Source organism: Lonchura striata, chromosome 12 (genome assembly GCF_046129695.1).
Source record: "Lonchura striata isolate bLonStr1 chromosome 12, bLonStr1.mat, whole genome shotgun sequence".
Lineage (NCBI taxonomy): Eukaryota > Metazoa > Chordata > Aves > Passeriformes > Estrildidae > Lonchura > Lonchura striata.
The window spans coordinates 17,368,371-17,387,848 of NC_134614.1; the positions used below are offsets into that span (position 1 = coordinate 17,368,371).

The window sequence follows — 19,478 nt, forward strand, 5'->3', positions numbered from 1 at the left end:
AGTCCTCATGGACTCCTGCAGCAAATAATGAATTAAACCCATCTCCCGAACCCCTAGGAAGGGGACCTCCCAGCAGCCAAGATGTTTTTGCATGGTAGCAGAGAGCTGAAATAAGAGGCTTTTCCTCTACTCCAGAATCTGTCTGGATGCTGAAACCATTTTCTGTCCCCTTCACAACACACCGTGACAAGCCACTGCTTGTTTTGGTGGAACAAGTGACACTTGTCTAGGCTGTGGACAGGCAGCCACACCCCTAAACCCAGAGGGAAGGCTGGCAGAACGTAGGGTGGGAAGGATTCATTGCAGAAGAGTTCTTCAGGCTAATAAACATATCTGGTTAGTGTTAGAAGGAAGCAACTGAATTCTCTGCAAGTCTTCACTGTTGTTGCATGACAATTTCTCTGCTAGATGTATGCTCTTTGGATGAACACTTTGGCCTGGTTTCTGTAAAGGGACTGAAAACCAAAAGAAGTCCACAGAATGGCCAGAACTGGAAGTTCCTAGTACACGAAAACACATCCCCAACTGGCAGCTAACAGGGTTAAAACACCCTCTGATTAAATGAAAGCATCTTTAATTAGTTTAATTGACCATGCCTCAGCCAAGACCATCTGCTCAGCAGCATTCGCCTGCTCTTTGCAGGAGCGATTGATCAGCCATAGCTGGAGAATACAGCATTAGGCTACATCAGATTTATTTTGTTTAATGGAAGAGCTAATTTGCTTTAAATTTAATTACAGGGGCCAAGATTGCTCTCTAAGTCCATAACAGCACATAACATAAGCTGATCCTACAGCTAATGGGTGCATGAGTAGGTCCACACATGTCTGTGCAAATCAGACATCGGATGATGACAGCTGGGGTCCCACCTTGGCAGTGATCTCTGCATTGTCCTCCCCAAAAGGCAGCACATTTCTGGGCTGGCAGGCCACCCCACTTGCTGCCCTGTCATGTCCCTCCAACTGGCTGAGGTCTTCCCTGCAGCTCTCACTGCATGCTGGAGGTAACATGTCCCATCTCAACCTCCCCTCTTGCTCCAAATTACAGATATCAAAGATGCATCACACATCTTTGTGTTCACACAGGGTCACTGTTCCTGCACTGTCTGGCACCAGCAGGGACAATCACAGCACCTTTCTGTGGCTCCTGGGTAACCTCCACCAGCAAACCCCTCCCAAAGGATGTAGCTGGCAACTGAGGGTCCAGCAGAGCCCGACACGATGCTCGCCCTGCCCTGGCACTGCACTGTCCCTCTCAGTTTCTCTGCCCCATGCCAAAATCATTCTTCAAAACACTGCACGCTGAGCTGATGGAGAAGGGAGCTGCCCCTCCTCCCCAAAGGACCACGTGTGCATCATCTACGCTGTGTTGTTACAACAGGCAAGATTTCATTCACTTCCCAGCGCTTTCTCCTTTTTCAATTTCCCACTGGGCACTAAATCACAGCAGGCTCTGGGAGGTGCTCAGGCCCTGACAGGAAGCTGCAGCTGCTGCAGGAGTAATTACAACCCTGCAGAAGGCTCCAGGCTGCCATTTCCGTTTCCATGGAAATAAATACAGAATTACTGAAAACAGACCATGATGCTTTATGGGTTTTGAGGCTTTTTATCATCTCCAAACCACTTTAACCCATTTTTATTAGTCATGGCTTTGTTTTAAGTGGGAGGGAGAAGGCGGGGTGGGGAGGATCCTCACAGAGTGAAAATGCGTGGAGCAATCAAAAGGAGTTTTAAATAGTGAAAGAGGTGGAAAAAAGCCACAGAGTAAGGTTGATGCCCTGGGAATTTTTAAGGGAGAGAGCAGTGCTGGCCAAAGCTGCTGGTTGTCCATGGCACATGTACCAAGCCTTGGAGAGAGGAGCCCATGGTGGCTCATTGGTTTTTGCCTGCAGCTCCACAGCAGTTCAGCTCACCACCACCATCCCCAGGACAGGATGTTTGCAGGGGGCTCTGGGGTCCAAGCAAACCTCCCACCCTTTCAGAGGGGTCATTACAGACAGAGTTAGTGCTTAAATGCTCAGAACTGCAGATAAATATTTCATAGATATTGAGCTTCAAGATGAAGCTAGAATAAAAAGGATTTTCTTTGTGTTCTTTAAATGGGGAGCAGAAGGGAGGGATCTGATCCTAAACCCCTGAGGCCCTGAGCTGAAGGTAACAGGTAACTCCACGCTGTGCACAACAAACCTGGACTCAATGCCCATTGCAAGGCATGACTGGGAATTCTTCATCACAATAAACTAAATTAAATACTTGGTCTGGGGAGGATACACACAAATCAACCATTTATTCTGAGGTGACCTCAGCCTTCATCTCACTGTCTGAGTTGTCATAGTGCCTCACGTGGGTTTCTGCCCCTACTTGGGCTGCAGTTTCCAAGTACCACTACAGCTTCTCTGCAAACAGAACGGATTTAGGAGATATTTTCCAGGAGATGTCTCCAACTTTCAGCTAAGTCAGCGAAGTCAGCTCATGCCACGTGTTTGGCACACATTAGGTACATGATGGCCGTGTGACCATGTGCTAGGCACATGATTGACACATGTTGGGCGTGTGATGGGCACGTGAGGGGCTCAACACACCAGAGCAAGTGAAGAAACCAAGTTGGGTAGAGCCGCATGGACTGCAGAGATGAGACAGGGGCAGAAGGCAAGACACCACCTCAGCAAATAATTTCTAATACTGACTTGAGCTAAAATCAAAGACTTGAGTTACTTTTTTTTGGCAGGGGAACTTTCTGCTATGTGAGAAATGTCAGCCTTTGGACACAGTGTCCTAATTCAGCTGCAAAAATAAATGTCAAAACACTGAATTCTAGTTTTAAGCCAGCTCTGTTTGAGAAAATTTGGGTTGAAATGTTTCCTAGTTAAAATCACAGGGCCCCCAAAACTTATGAAATAATTCCAGTTGCACTGGTGAGATGTCTTTATGCCTTTACATGAAATAGCCACCTGACAGAAATGACACCTGGTGTGTGTTGCAGCCCACCCACACATGCATGCTTCTCTGATGTTTTGCCTTCTACATGGACGGACAGAAATAGATACTGAAAAACCATGACCATGCATTAGCATCACTCAGCAGGTTGGACATGCCTATATTTAGTTATTTGCTTTCAAATATTACATCTAAGGGAATTATGCTTAGGACAGGTTATTCTGCCAGAGTATATGGGACACTTCAGGCCTGGGAAAGAAGAGAAAGTCTGACTGTGAATCCTGAGAGTTCAGGCAGTTCTGCAGGGAGAGCCCACTCTTCCTCTGAAGCAGGAGGATGGCTTGCACAGCTCACCACAGACACGATCTGAACATCTGCTCCTGCTGCAGGATTAACTGAACAGTGCTGCACCAGCTCTGGCTCTTCTCACTGTAGCTAAAAATGACTTTCAAACACAGCTTGAGACAGAAAAGTAAATCACTGCCCTACGGCTGGGAAAGAACAAGACAGAGAGAACACCACAGCCTGATTTCAGAGATGCTCTGAATTCACCCATCATGAAGGTCAGCAGGAAATAGAGTACCCTAGGAAATGCCAACTGCAGCAAGTTTGGAATTGCCTAACACGTACAGAAGACAGCTCCTCTAGAAGTCTTCCACAGCCACAGGTTAATTACAAAGCAGAAGAGCTAAATTTAAATCTTGCCAACAGGTTCTGGACCAGAAAGACCAGACTGAAACACATTTCTCCCTTCAGCACACCTCTCACACAGCAGAGGAGCTGCTGGAGCCAGAGATGCTCAGTTCTCATGCTGACTCCAGTGGAGCAGAAACACCAAGCCACGTGGCATGTGTTATGCAAAAAGCGCAAGACTCGTGTATTATTTAAAATGTTCTAGTCAGAGTTTGTGCTTAACAACACTATAATCTTCACAACTATGCTGCTACGACACCACTTCCCATCTTTGTTTCCTAAAAGCCTTTCCAACTGCATTAATACCTTGTTATCAATAACTGCTATCTCAGATCCTGCTAAATCACTTCTATCACATTAAGAATACACTTATCTCATGCCCCCCGGGGCTATTGTATTAAAAAATCCTTTAGAAATCATCCTCCTTCTGCACAAACAAAATATTATCTCAGAAGTGAATGGAAATGCAGTCCCAGTGATGCAATCATTATGCAATTAGTGTGATGTAACAGGAGGCTGCAAAGAGAAAAGCATCTCCTTTCAGACCACAGAAGTACCAGCAGTGTTTGGGGCTCTCAGCATCAAACAGAAGACAACTAGGAGGACAAATAGGCAAAGCCTTGCCACCCTTTGCTTCCTGGCCCAGCCTCTGGGCAATTTAACCCTGCACACCAAGGTAAGGGAGAGCACAGACCAGCCAGACCCTCCACAGAAGATAACGGGCTTTGCTTTTCTAATCACAAGGGACTGACTGAGAAACTGCATGAACAGCAGAGTGCTGCTACTCTGGAGAGAGTCAGACAGCCTGCAAGGGAAGAGGCTGGTTTTCCTAATTCCTCCCAAACATGGCAGACAAGCACAGGTCAAAAAAAGTGTAGTTTATACCATACTGAGAACCACCCCAACAGACTGGCTGCAAACAGTGGGTAAGTCCCTGCAGAAAGAGCAATGGTCAACAGCCACTTCTGTGCTTCATGGCAAGAGAGAAGTACAAATTATCTGCTGCTGGCCAGAGAGCTCCAAAGACCCCGCTGGTGTAGCCTGGGTGACATGACCACAGATACCATCAAAAAAGGGTCCCCAGAGCAAAGCCTGTGGTTCCCCTGGGTGCCCACTGCTGCCTTCCCTCTGCAGAGGGAGCAGCAGTGACCTGATCCCCAAGGGGCAGGGTCCCAGCCCACAGCACTATGGCACTTTAACCACTCCCACTGCACCCCAGGAAAACACCCAGCTGCTCAATGACTCCTGACTTGGCAGCTTTCTGAGGCTGCACTACACAAAGGGCTTTCCCTTATGCATAGCTTATCCTCACTATCCAGGTATTAAAAACAGAGTAACTTCCATGCTAATTCTAGCTTTCATCAGAAATTATGTCTTCCTGCAAAAGCTTAAATTAAAGGTTTACTGCCTCCAAGTATTAGAAAAGACCCAGAATGAAATCCTCCAGGATTAAAACCAGGTCTCATGCAGGAAAAAGGTTGCTTGATGCAACAGGGCAATTTGCAGGGAGCAGCCTCTGGGTTCACAGTGTCAGCCAGAAAGATTCTAACAAGCAGAGATCACAAAGCAGGGCAGCTGTGATCAAACACTGTTTTCTGCCTCAGTGGGAAGCACAAACCAGGAGGGAAGGATCACACACGCTCACACAAAGCCACCCCGGTCCTTAGCAAAGCACAGGTCAGACAGACACAGGGCTGGAGTTTAAGTTAAAAAATAAACCAAAACATGGCAGAACTGACACAGCTCTTGACACATCACTGAAAACATTATGGGTTTGATTTTAAAGAATTCTTCCAACAGAAGATGGAGGCATAAAATCTGTGTAAACACAATTTATGAGGGCCACTGCAGTTTTTGTTAGGAAGACATATTACTCAGGGACATTTATCATCCTCTCCCCACTCTGTCATTAAAGTTTGAGATGAAGAAGAGCAAATGCAAGATAACAAAGGCTCTTTACAGGGGTAAAAACAGATCAAACATAATTCTCTGTGTCTTAAAAAGAATTGGAAATGTCTAGACAGAAGACAGACAGAATTGGTCTCAGATGTATTCATTTCAATAAACTGAAGCCTTGAATTACAGGGAAAAGACTGTGGTCTGCTCCTCCTCCAGAAACTTTCCACACCTTATTCCCTCTGTGACTCTGGCATCCTTTATCCCGCCTGTGATATTTATATCCAATAGCAGGGGACTGTAATCTGGGTCACCAGCAGTGTGGATAGCCACTGACAGCCCTCAGCAAGAGCTGCTGGAATCACAAGCAGCACTGCAGAGTCCTGGCTATGCAACTCTGGAGAACTGGCCCTTCTAGGGTAGAAAGAGGAATGGGAAAGGTTTTCAAGTGCAAGCAGAGCTGCCTTGAGGTCATGGGGCTTTGGGATGCTCTTTCCTTCCACCACAGGCACTCAGGGATCACAGGGCTCCCTCTCCTTAAGGAGAACCTGTATAACCTCAGCAACCAAGTCTGCATAAGCCACCCACTCTAAGGACTCCCAGAATTTGACTACTGATATCACAGGGTGTAAGAACCTCTGTCATTTAGACTGGTGAAGTGACATAGAGAGGCCAAACAAACCACAGGCAAACAGCCCACTTAAACACCTCAAAGACCTGCTCACCCAGATACAGAGCTGAGGAATAAAGTTTTTCCATCTCAGCAATCCTATGGAATTGAGCAAGAAAATGAGCAAGAGAAGGAGGCCCACATGGATAGCCAGAACAACACTGGCAGCGCAGAAGTCCCACCATAAACCAACCCCCACTTTCTTGGCAGAAGTTCTCTTCAAAAGAGTCTGGTCAGGCACAAAGTTTCCAGTTCATAGGAGCAGTATTTCCCATTGGCTAAACTCCCCCAAAAAAACCCTCTTCCATTCCCACTGTACCTGACATGCATTGTACAGTAGCTGATGCTCAAATTTCTTGATCCCCAGGATGTTCTGGAACATCTCATAGAGCTGCTCCTTGCTGAGAATGAGCTCCGAGGCAGCACTCGCTGTCATCCTGGCCTGTTGCTTCCGGGGATCCTCCTCCCCACGGTAAATGGCATCAAACTTTGCCATCCAAGAGCTCAGGACTGTCTCCTTGCTGAGCCCATCAATTTCTGGCAGGCTGCGCACTCTTTTCTCGATGTGCTTCTTGAAGACCTCCCGGGAGTCGTTTGCCGAGCACCCTCCGCTCTGCACCATCCTGGCAACGCGGTCGCTCTTCAGGAATACCTGCAGTTAAAAAGAAATCCTTCTTAAAGTACCACAAAAGGTGGTTTCACTGCTGGGAAGCTGCTTATTGACTGCCAGGACATTCTCCAACTCCTCACTCTACTGCCACATGTTGCCAGAGGTTTCAGCTGTACTTTGGGAAATGTAGTGAAATCAGATGAAGCTCTGCTTTGCCTCCACTACAATTAAATATTTTGATGCAATTAGGACTTGATGTGATGTTATGGCCACACCTCACCAGATACATAAACAAGCTTTGGGAAAGCAGGATTTTATTTTGTTCCATCTGATGTTTTAATAAGGAAGTTTTTTCATAACTACATTTACTTAACCAAGTTCTGCCCTGTTAGAAGGAGCAGAGTCATTTTACTGAAGCCAATAGCATTGCACTGGATTTATTCTGGTAGCCAGGCCCCTGGGAAACCTCTGCAGGGACCAGGTTTACACTCTAATTCTACCACACCAGAGTGCAAGACGGTTCAGCATGGCTTGAACCTTTGCAGAGATGCAGGAGAAAGGGAGGGAGAAGACATTTTATAGAGATGTTCTTCCCACTGCAAGAGCAGCAAAAGGGTCAAAACATGGCAGACTCCCACAGACCACAGATGTCCTGAGAGCAACACAGAGCTGAAGGGTTAGAGAGTCAGAGGGATATTGTGTTGGCTCTCCTCTCCCAGGCCCTGAACACAGAAGAGAAAACAATATCCAGCAAGAAAACTGCTGTTTTATTAATAATGATGAGAACTGATGAATACAGCAGCTTGGGAAGAAGCTGTGCCCTCACAGGGGTGTATCTGTCAGCTCTCAATAATTAAAGAGCTTGAGGATGACCTAAGGACGTGATAGATTTATTTTTTATATACCATTCAGCCACACAGTACTCCATGTTCCCAGATGCTTGATGGCACAGGCATCTGTTGGCAGTAGTAGTGGGTTTTGTCCAAGGACCAAATCAAAAATGATGCTGAGGAAGAGCTGGGCTATTTCCTTCCAATATCACTATGGGAGCACCCACTCCCTGCAGACAAGACAGACAGAATGCCACCAGCAACATCTTCAGTCCATGCTGAAACAACAGCAGCATGTGCTTCATTTCCTTGTGGAGATATATAAATATGAGTGATAATGCCCCATGTGTGTGCAGGTGCTTTCAAGTAAGGGGTGAGAGCTATCAAGAGCCAAGCTCCTGATGCAGCCAAGGAAATTATCACCACACTGACTGCAGGAAATGGTGGGAGGTCACAGTGACCAACCCCACTGTAACCTCCTGGGCTCCCATGTCCCCTCATCCATGCCAGGTGCCCAGGCCTGAACCTGTGTGATAGTGCTAATGACTTCCCATACCTACCAGGGCTGTTGTTATCCATGGCCCTCCCCTCAGCATCCTGAGCAGTGGGATCTGGCTCCCCAGTTCCCTCAGCCCTGATTCTTCCTCCCTGGGTGTGGAGTAGCAGCCACAGAGGAAAGGAAGGCTGCAGCTGGCAGGGAGGAGGCAGGCACAGGGGAGCATCAGTCAGACACAAAGCAGCAGAAATTGTGAAATAGGAAGATTTTAAAAAAGAAAAAAAGAGGCGTTCTGTCCTATTTTCTTTAGAAAACACCAGGTGAATTGCCTGGCTGTAGGACTGCTTAGTAGGGTTGCCAGGAGCCAAGAACTGCCTAGAACAAAATCCTAGCATGGGTGCACACACTGAATCTTGCAGAAAGGAACAGACCTCCAGGAGCTGGGTCAGACATCTCCACACCCACAGATGAGCCCACCATGCCACTGTGTCCCTGTCTGCCCACAGCAGACTGGAAATGGGTTTAATTAAGCACTTCTATCATATGCACTGAAGTGACTGCTGCAAAATGTGCTGGTGACAGACAAAGCTTTACTCATTAGAAGTCAAAGGACCTGAGAAGAGCTCCCCTGCAGTGTGTTGGAGGATGCTGGGCCTGTCTGCGCACACGGGTCTGCAGCATTCCTGCAGGCACAGCGCTGCTTTGCAGAGCAGCAGCAGATCACTCAATTTTTTAATTTGATAGCAGCCTGTGAACTAGCCTAAGACTGACAACCACATGCTTACCCTGACAGCCAGAATTAACAGCAAAATGTGGCCATGCAAACACATTCAGGGCAACAGAAAATGCTTTTCTGACCTACAATGTCACCCTTATCTTTTTTTCTCTGCAAAAAAAAAGTAATTCCCAGGTAATGAACTTATCCTGCACCATTAATAAGTGGACCTTTTAGAAACACCAGCCATGTCCTACATAGAGATTACCAGTTTCAGCTGTTTTCCAAGCCATCTTGCAGATTTATAAATAAGGAAATGCTGATTTCTAGATAGCACCCAGGAGAAGGACAGTTAATTAAATAAAACTGAGATTTGCAGGAGCTGAGATAAGCAGCATCTGCCATGATTTGCACAATGGATAAACCAAGGGGGGCACATCTCTGCAGAGAAGAAAGGGAGAATAGTCTTAGCAGGGAACACTGCTCAGGCACTGAGGGTTTCTGTGGCAAGGCTTTGCCTTGTGCCCACTGCAGCTGGTGCTGAGGAAGAGCCACAGAGGCAAGCTTCAGCTGCACAGAAGCTGAAAGCACCCGGCCATCAAGTAAAGGAGACCAACAGCTAAAAAGAAGAAAAGGAAAGCTGTGCTAAAGGACACAGAGTGATGCATTACTCTTTGCATGGCCTCTTTTAAGCAGGACAGAGCCAGTGGAGGGTCCACTTGAGAACACTGGCTTGTGTAGATCTAGTGCTAATCTACTGCTCTTTTTCAGTTTGATAACTTGGGGCATTTATACAGCACAGAACTTCTGCAGGTGACAACATTCAGCCAGAGTGAAACAGGGATGTATTTTGCCTGGTTTTAAGTAGTTTCCTTTTCCTGACCAATAATCTTATCCGAACAGATTATGCTGCTCTTGTATCCTAAAACATGGCTCATTCCATCTTGAAAACTTTGAGAGCACATGTTCAGTGAAGCCGTGATGATCCCTTGGCAGTTTCTTTTCTGATAAAAGATGTAAATGACTCTCTGCTTCCTTCCTGTACAGAGAATGATGTAGGAGGAACTACTAGACTGGTTTAACAGAGTTAATCCAGAGATAATTTGTGCTTTTCTTACATGGAAGCAGCTGCTGTCATATCCTATAGAGCTAAAATTCTCTTCAGTTTTAGTATCGGATGTTGGTCCCCTCTTAAATTGCACTTCTAGAGAAATATTTTATGTAGGCAATTCAAAATCTTCACCTTCTATGACAGAATAGCTCTAGGGAGAAAGAAGTGCTTTGCAGAAAGGCTAGCAAAAAAATAAACAACACTTCTTATAAAAATGACAAGCACTGATTTCCTTCAAAACCAGAAATGCTTTTATTCTAAGCAGAGATATAAAAGGCAGCATTATTGGCTACATGCAAAGAGGTGCAAAAAGACAGATATGCATAATTATTCTTTTGCACAATTATGAACAATGTTTCATGTTCTCTGGTATCATCTAGTTTTGTATATGCACATCCTCCTCACTCCCCCTTTGCTTTGCAGCACTTGTCAGGCCAAAGGAAAAAGAGAAGATTCTTGCTGAAAATCCCAAAGTCAATTGGACACATTGCAAAAGCTTCCGCAAGAACTGAATGTGCTGCCCAGATTTCTCTTGGTATTTTTCACAGGAAGCACATGAGATTTTACTGATTTTTCCATCTTCACTGTTTCAGAATACACTGTTCAAAAGTATCATGAAAATATTTTTCAGCTCAAAGGAAGGGCAGTCTTCCCCATAATCAAGCTATAAGGCATAGGGGCATAGGGGTTGCTCTGGTTGTTCCATGGTTTACATTCAAACCCTGAACCTCCCAAACATTGTGATATACCAGACATCAGACAGAAGCCACTTTGCATTTGCCTTTGCTTCATACTGTGTGATAATGGACAAACCATTAATTCAGAATTCAATCCCATCTGTGAATAGGGATGAGGACACAGATTCATAAGAGCATTGCATCGTTTCTCCTTACCTCGTAGTAGCTCTGGACAGCATTTATAAATGCTTCATCTGCCACAATCTGGGTTTCTCCATTGAGAAAGGCCTGGAAACGATCTTTGATTGTCTGGAGCTGCTGCTTACTTATCTGTAAAACAAGCCAAAAGAAGAAAATTCATCAAAAAAGGTTTATGTATGAGGGAAAAAAACCCAGTAATTGATCTTCAATATCTTATTGGGATGCTTATAACGTGCATTTCTGCTCTTCTTTGGGGCCAGCAGCAATAGCTGAGGAACCAGCCACAAATGGGTACACGCACACGCACTCTGAAGCCTGGCGAGTTCATTTAGGCACCTGAAGTCACCCTGAACATCATTTCTAAACAACTCTGCCACCACAAAAACACACACAAGACTTTTACTGCTTCAAGTATACTCAATTCAAAAGCAAGCTGCTGTGTCAGTGCTTGGAAAAATCTGTTTTGTTGCAACCCCATCCCACTCAGCCTCTCCTCCCCTTTAGAAACTGAGGTTTCATACCAAATGGAAAGCCTTGCAAGCTAGCTGTTGGTGGCTTTTTTTTTTTTTTTTTTTTTTTTTTTTTTTTTTTTTTTGTCCTTGCTCATTGTGCTAATTTCTTTTGGCTTTTCACATACAAACCACCAGTCAAAATCTGTGGTGAAAGAATTTATTATTGAAATCCTATGACAGCAAACCTGTTCTCCTTTTCCTAGCAAGGACTTTCTCTGCTGTCTCTTTGCTGCTCAAAACACTTCCTGTCCAGCATACAGCTGGTATAACTTACAAGATAATTCTAATTCTGTTACAGTGACATCAATAGAAAGTTTACAGGGGTTTATTCCAGCCTTGTAATATAACATGCCATTATTTTTCCAATTTATCTGTCAGTTTAAAACCAGACACAGCTAAAAACCCACCTCTTCAGGTTACAATGCAGACAAAGTCACAGCAGGCACGTAAGTCATGTATCAGCAATGCCAGCCTAACATCTGTAGATATGACAACACTCATGCTGAAAAATTGCAGGGATTGAAATGTAGCTGGGATAGATGGGGTTACCTCATGTTCAAGGATAAAAATTAATTTCAACAGAAGGAAGCAAACAATATGTGTGTATTGCAACTTCAAACTTAAAGGGAAAGGAGAGCAGTAAGAATTAGGACAGGTGTTTATTTTATTGACTAAGAAGTCTAGAGAAGTGTCTTTTTCCCTCATTCCTTCAGCCCTAATGGGCTGGAAGAAACCAGACCATTAGAATGGAAGAGAATGATAAAAATAATGGTTCTAAGTGTCTAAATGGCTTTGAATAAAGTATAAAAAACTGCAGAGATTCAAACAACTAGAGCATAATGATGCCTAGTAAACACCACTAGTGATAAAAAGCAGGAGAGGGACCACTTGGAAAATGCAGTGATAAATATCACTGAAGCTACAGTCATGATCTGCTACCTGGGGTGTTTGGGGACTGCAGCAATGAACATCATGAACACTGGTAATTAATGCCTCAACACCATGCTGAGGGGGGTTAGTGAGCAATAGCAATTTGATGTGATAATCTGGGATTATCCTACTTCTAATGGAGAAGCGTTCATCAAACAGACAAAGTGAGACTCGCTATGTTCTGCTTTAGAAAATGTGAAACAGCCTTCACCACCTTGTGGGTGCTGCAAAGGTGGGGCACTCGCACCCCCAAAACACCAGCCCAGACTTCACAGGGTCTGACATGTGCAACAAAGCCCAGCATCACAGGGCTGGAGTAAGGACCATTCCTTAACCTGACCCACCTCAGCCTTGGGCCATGAGCCCAGAGGAAAAGCACTGGCAAAAGCTTATAGCTTTTAGGATGGCAGACACTTAGGACCAAAAATTATATCCTATCTGCCATGTCAGGAACCTAAACCCCCTTTGGAGTGTTTGCCAACAGCACCTTAGACATCAGGAGCCCTAGGGCAACACGCACAACATCAGATGCTAAACAGGCACCAACTTTATCTGAGCTGATGGAATTGAAAACTGGGTCAATGATAAGAGGAGCCAGAGACAATGCAGTGATCGAAAACACCTGTGGGAAGGTGCTAGGTCTGTTTTTATTAATCATTTAATTATCTCAAAGAAGCAAAAGGCAAGATGTTAATTAAATGTATTGACAGTTTTCTATTAGCAAGCATTGTGGATGTCAGAAAGAAATTACAGGGCAACAGATGCTATAAAAAGCCAAAGAAAGAAAACAGAAAAACTACAGGTAACCTTGAAGTCAGGGAGCTGAGGCACACAGAAAGACATACTAAGAGCACAGATGCTCTCAGCCAAGAGGCTTTTTATTTGAGATTTTAACAACATGCATGGAATATGTATTACATTTTTGTGTTCAGGTTATTTCTTAGGACACCCTCCAAAAGCCCTTGCTTGTTCAATTCCTGTAATGCCATCTAGCAGCAGTATTTTATCCTTCCTCAGTACTGAATGGGCTACTTTCAGAACGAATGATGCTCCTTGAAATTCCTAGAAATTCCCAATACGCAGCTCACACGCAAGCTCCTGGGGGCTGTGGAAATGAATCATCAGATTTGTTTCTACAAGAGTGTCAGCTGCCTCTTCCTCAGCCAAGCTGCATGCCAGCATTTTCCCCATCCAGGGAAAAGGAGATCCTCTCTGATCACACCTGGCTGCAGCACAGCACAGCCCTCAGCTAACAGGGCCCTCAGTCTGACACCCCCACCAGACCAGGAGACAGCACTGGGTATTGATCCATGTCTGTGCCACTGTTAGAGATGTTATCAAGGAAGCTGTCTGAGACACAATTTAACTGTTTTCATATCAAACTTAGCTTCTGCAGCACAGCAGCAAACACCTGGTGCAGAAAACCACACCACAAGGGAGCAGAGGAGACCAGACCTGCAGGTCAACCAAATGTGCCCAACACGCTTCACCTCCTATTTTATGTCTCCTCCTTCCCCATCAGGCCCTACAGGCATTGCTGCCAAATCCCAGAAGCACTTCTAGGGCAGCTGGGAGGCTGCAGCTCCCAGCAAAGGCTGGAGCAAGGCAGGGGGGCAGCCTCAGCACCAGAATCACTCTCCAGAGCCTTGAAGCACTGCCAAGTGATGCCACTAACTCAGCCACAGGCTTAAAAGAGCACGTGCCCTGAACACTCAACTGAAAGCTTAAGTGCTTTAAAAGCAGGGGTGTTATTTTATCTCCTGTAATTAGAGGCACCAGTGATAAGCTAGAAATCCACAAAAAGCAAGCCAACAGCTTCTGCAGATCCAGTAAGGCCACTCAGTTACCTTCCATAGGGTGCTCACAAATAGCAGAGAACAGAATTACTTCCACTTGCAAGGACATCAGTACAACATCACAGCCTTCCCACCAGCTGTGGCAGGAGGTGAAACCCTGTTAGGCTGCAAGCCAGCAGGGGTGTGGATGTTGGGGGCACAGCCTTGCTGCCTCCCATGCAAACAAACCCATGTGCCATCACCCAGGAGAGCTGGGAGTAAGCAGGAAAACTGGTGGATTGAAGAGGTTTATTCTGTTTAGCTTCCCTCACTTTTCCAAACATCTCTGATGCCCCCTACAACTGCTTCCTATATGTGAGCCATTAAAAAACAAATAGTCATTTCTGCATTCCAGAGGGATCATGGAACACAGCACTCTGAACTCAAGAGAACTCTCCCAAGTTAACACTGTGTTTGAAGCAGTGTTTCCCAGACCTTTACCTGTCTGGGAGTATGTAAGTTGCCAGGTAAACACAGACACATTAAAAATTGTAATCAACTGAGGCAGTGAACTCCTGGCACAGGTATCAGGCATGGCACCCATGGAGCTTTTGGGCTGGCATCTCTTGTGGATAGCATGGATTTTTATAAGAAGCTTGGCAGATGTCTTTCCCATATTAGACTACATTATGGGAAGAGCTCACCAGTGACTAGACATCGGCCCCAAATGATTCCTACTTTCTTGGTCTAATTTGTTAAGAAAAACCCCATGCCCAGCACAATCTAAGAACCTCCCAATTTGACCAAAGACCCACCTGCCACAAGCAAATCACAGAGGCAAACAAATGAATTTCCTTGATGCAGAACCCAGCAAACAGCACATCAGCATCTTTGAAACAAATATACACCAGCAGCTTTCTTGCTCTGTGTTATTCTTGCACATACTCAGTCTAACTCAGAGCCAAATGCAAACCTGAATGCAGGGAGCCATGGCACCTTCTCCAAAGTGTTCCAGACAGTGAACAGCTGGCACCATCTCTGCACATCATCTCCACCCCATTTGCCTACACCAGAGAAGCACGAGCACTGCAAAGAGGAGCTGTTTGCCACAGAAAGCTTCCCTGAAAAAAGTTATACATAGCAATGTGCCTCACTAAGCCATCCTCTCTCCAGAATGCTTTGCTGAGTCTGAGCATGCAGGAATAAGTACAGCACCAAAATGGGCCCAGAAAGGCTGTAGCATCTCCAGCCTTTCAAATTTCCATAGCCTGACTGCATGAAAATTATCTGTTTTGGGAGGGAGCCCTGCTTTGAACAGGGAAATTGGGCCAGAGACCTCTAGAACTCTCCTGCAACCTCCATTATGCTACAGCAGTACCAGAACCAACAGAAGATTTGGAAGAAAGGGCCATCCTAAGTTGCAGATTGCTGAATCTATCAGTAAGTACCAAGCTGCAGCATAGCACGTTCATACCACAAGATACTCAAACCTGCTAATAAAGCCCTGTCCATCAATGTGATGGCTGCTGAAATCAATCAGATTTGGGCTGTGCAGAAGGATGTTTCCAAGGGAAAGCCACCATGTAGCTGAGAAGTGACCCCCTTCCCTGCCACACTTGAACACCTCTAATCAAAGACTGAATGTTTGAATGCACTGATGCCTCACAGAGCCCTTGCACGCTGCACATCACACTGAAGGGTCTTTCCTGCAGGCAGGACATGAGGATGCATCACAGCACTGCACACTGGTCCCTAATGGCTCAGCCCATCAGCATCATCCCTGTCCCAAAGGCATTGTTTCAGCTGAAGACTGCAGGTAATTCCCCTGGGAATTACCTGCCTTTTGTCCAGAAAGCCCAGCAGCAGTCAACCACAAGAAGCACTGAGTTCTTCCTTCTTAGGACACCTGCTGCTCAAGGACCACTGCAGGGAGGAAAAAAGGAATATTTAACTGCTCACTGCATTGTTGCTCTGGGTTTGGTTTTGTAACATGCAATAAATATTTCATTACTCCTCAGCACCAGGTGATTTGGGAAAAATCTAAACCAACCAAATGAGCATCTCTCATCACTGCTGCTTTTACAGCCAGAAAACCAGTTACAACACCAACAGTGTGGGAGGGATGGTGTGGGGAGCAGCTAGCACTGGTCTCAGGAGAGAGGCCAGAGGCCCCAGCAATGGGCATGAGACTAGAAGAAAAAAAAAATCAGGTTATTTTGCACTAGGAAAATGTATCAGGTCATCCCTCTGCTGATGCTGATTTGCCTGCTTCAAGAGAGGGCCACAGGTGGGGTGACTCCCAGCCCCAGCATTTGGGGTTTTAATTGCAAACTCTCCTGAGCAGATGTGGATGCTCTGCAAACAGCTGAACACTGCTGGCTTTTCACTGCTCACATACACAACCACGATTAATTGGCAGTCTCAGGAAACCATTCCCAGCCACCTAACAGTGCCTTTTCTGGTTGTTTCAGAGAAATGTAATACTTGTTACCAGAAGGAGCTTCTTGTGCTTTAGTTCCTGACAGCCACCATACATCTTTCCAGGGATACCCTTGCAGTCTGACCATATGCAGACCATTGTGCACACACCCACTGTTTTCCTGCTGCCTGTACAATTCCCTCTTTGTGGGTGTTTGATTTGTTGCCTCTCCCTCGGTCCATGCTTTACAGACCCTGATGAATGCACATTGGCCACCCACTCTCCAGCCACAGTCATCCTTTGTGAGTGGCAAATGAGAAAAAGGCATGGTCCTGGCAAGCCACCCCAGTGTCACCTACTCCTCTCTCAGAAGAGCTGTCCAGCTGATTTGTTGCAGAGAAAATGACTGCACCATGACCATGCCTGGGTTTACACATGTGGGCAGTGAAGAGCACAAACAAGTCCTTTTCTGCCTGCAGCAGCTCATGCCCTGTCTGCTCAGCCCACCTGTGATGTTGGGGATGGGTCAGAGCAATGGGGATCCTCTGGGAGAAACACTCCTACATGCCCACCTACCCTGTGCTCAGAGATCAGGCTGGGTTTGAGCACAAACAATGCAAACAGCTCCTGGGTCCTTACACACCAGCAGAGCACCGATTTGGAGGTCAGAGACTGAACCAGCTTCTCACTCAAGCAGCCCAAGAACAGATATTTACCCTGACCTAAGGGTAAATATCTGCTTCAGACATGTGACCACAGGGGAGAGAAAACCCACTAGAGCAGCCTGCAGAGGAAGAAAGCCCCTTCCTCTGCCCAGCCACCGAGCTAGCACCCAGCCATGCCTGCCCACAGCACCATCTCTAGTCCCTGCCAGGACCTCTCACTACTATTAGGAGCAAACTTCAGCAGCTTTGTAGCACAAGCAGTGAGTGTTAAATGATTTTGGCACTTGCTGGAACATTTCTCTTGTAAAGAGGCTTAAGTATTGCTGTGTAAGTGTGAGAAGGCAAAACATCAATCCCTTTGGTTAAGCCAGATGCAGATACAGAGGCTCTAGATCAAGCAGTGCAGATCTCCTCTTTCCACTGTCCCAGACTACATCCAGTAGCAGATTTATTGGAGAGACAAAGCACAGGCTCTGAAATACATGGATGTGCTTTTTTATCCTCTCAAACCCTGAGTATATTTCTTTTCTATGATTCACTCTGCCAGCTAGGCACACTTCTTTGACATACATGAAAGACCTAAAATGCTATTATGGCTGCTCCTACTTTCTGAAACTCTGCAGTGTACAATGCTAAAAAAGGAAAGCGGACCCAGGATTTGGGACTTGCCATGATGACTTTCCCCTTGTGCTTTCCAAGCTACACCTTCCTTTTTCAACCTGCCACCACAGAGCAAGCCTAGATGCAGCTACATCAAAAGATACCTTGCCACAGCCTGCTTCACTTGCTATCTTTGTTTGTACCAGGGGTATCCATCCAACATTCACTTATCACCCTTCCACCTCTCCCCCCTTGCATCTCTCCCCTTTTCCATTAACATCACAGAATCACAGAATTGTTTGGGTTGGCAGGAACCTCAAAGATCGTTCAGTTCCACCCCCTCTGTCATGGGCAGGCACACCTCCCACTAGACCGGGTGGCTCAGCTGTGATCCCAATCAGGAAATTCTGCTCCTGCCTACAAGTTTCTTTCTCCTTTGTGTCTCCCCCTGGCTGGTTCCTCCTCTGCAGCTGATGTGCTGGCAAGTAACCCCAAGATGGAGCCACCTGACAAGAGCACAGAAAACTTGGAACTTTTTCCACCTTTGATCTTATTTTACCTAAGCAAGCCATTAGTAGAGTGAGTTTGTGACAGATCCAACAGAGTAAGCTAGCCCTGCTGGGTGTCTTTCTGTGTATGATCAAACAGATACAGGGCCCTATTTTTTTACTGCTAATAAAAATATGATTTTGATCTTAGAAGAATAGAGAAGCCAGCAAAAAACAGGAGCAAGAAATAGCAATGATGAAATACTCGGCCAGTGACTGAAGATGGGCTGAGGGGTGATTGCTGCTCTGGGAAACCTCCCTGGTGACTTCTGCTGTGCCGGGAACCTTGCCTGGTGAGGTCTGCTGGGTAAAACACATCATTGTGATGTGGCAGCTTTCAGCAGAAAGCCCAGCATCATGCTGCCTGTGGTAAAAGTGCAGCTGCTCTGTTAATAAAACAGAAAAAACAAACCCATAAAAACACTAGCAGATATACAGCTAGGAAATAAATCCAGGAGACAGGCAGAATGGAGGCTGTGTAGAATGGGCAGAGGGAGAAGCAAAGCTCCCCAACACTGGATGCCACCTTTTGGGTGCCCAAAAATCCCTTTACTCCCAGGCTGTACTCTGCAGCTGGATTATCTCCTCCTCCTCTCCCTGGCTCAAACACCTTCCCTATTCACTCCCAGTCCCAGTCCCTGTCTGATTAACTTCAAGTCCTGAGGGCCACTAACACAAGCACTTACACAGCCTGTTCCAGCAAACCCTGCTAGCAAGGGCCTGGCCAGAGGGGCACTCTGAGACATGTTTGCTCTGACTGCTCTAGGAACTCTCTGTAAATGCAACAGACATGGCTTGGCCTTGCCCTTTCACTCCACTAGTGCAGTACATGTAGTACATACAGTGCATTGCTGCTCTGAGACCTCAAAAAATGCTTAACCCAGGAAAAAGGATCTAGGGAAGATCTTCCTTCTCCTCTGGAGCATCACAGGCAGTCTTGGAAAGTAATATTTTCACTCCTTTTTTTCTGTTGGATGGAAAACAACACATGTTCTATGGAAGCCTGTGAGTGTTAATGTGACATGGCTTTTGGGACATTACCTCCCATCCTTTCATGCCTCAAGACCTTGGTGGGCTGCAGTGGAGGAGGGAGGTGGGAAGCTGGAGAACATCACAGGTCCTTCTCCATGAGACACCCATGTCCAGACCCTTAGAAAAATCAGGAAAAGGCTGGGCTATGATCCTACTAGAATT

At 45.9% G+C, this 19,478-nt stretch overlaps 1 protein-coding gene across 16 annotated transcripts in view; it reads right to left on the reverse strand.

Annotated features, from left to right (window-relative positions):
• The window catches only part of CADPS (calcium dependent secretion activator), a 205,922-nt gene that overhangs the window by 154,750 nt on the left and 31,694 nt on the right, over positions 1-19,478 (reverse strand). For all 16 annotated transcript variants that reach the window (XM_077786159.1, XM_021537240.3, XM_077786156.1 and 13 more), the window contains exons 2-3: positions 10,851-10,964; positions 6,515-6,847 (exon numbers count right to left, since the gene is read on the reverse strand). In XM_077786159.1, coding sequence (XP_077642285.1) covers positions 6,515-6,847; positions 10,851-10,964 — 447 coding nt within the window. The remainder of the gene's footprint in view (positions 1-6,514; positions 6,848-10,850; positions 10,965-19,478) is intronic.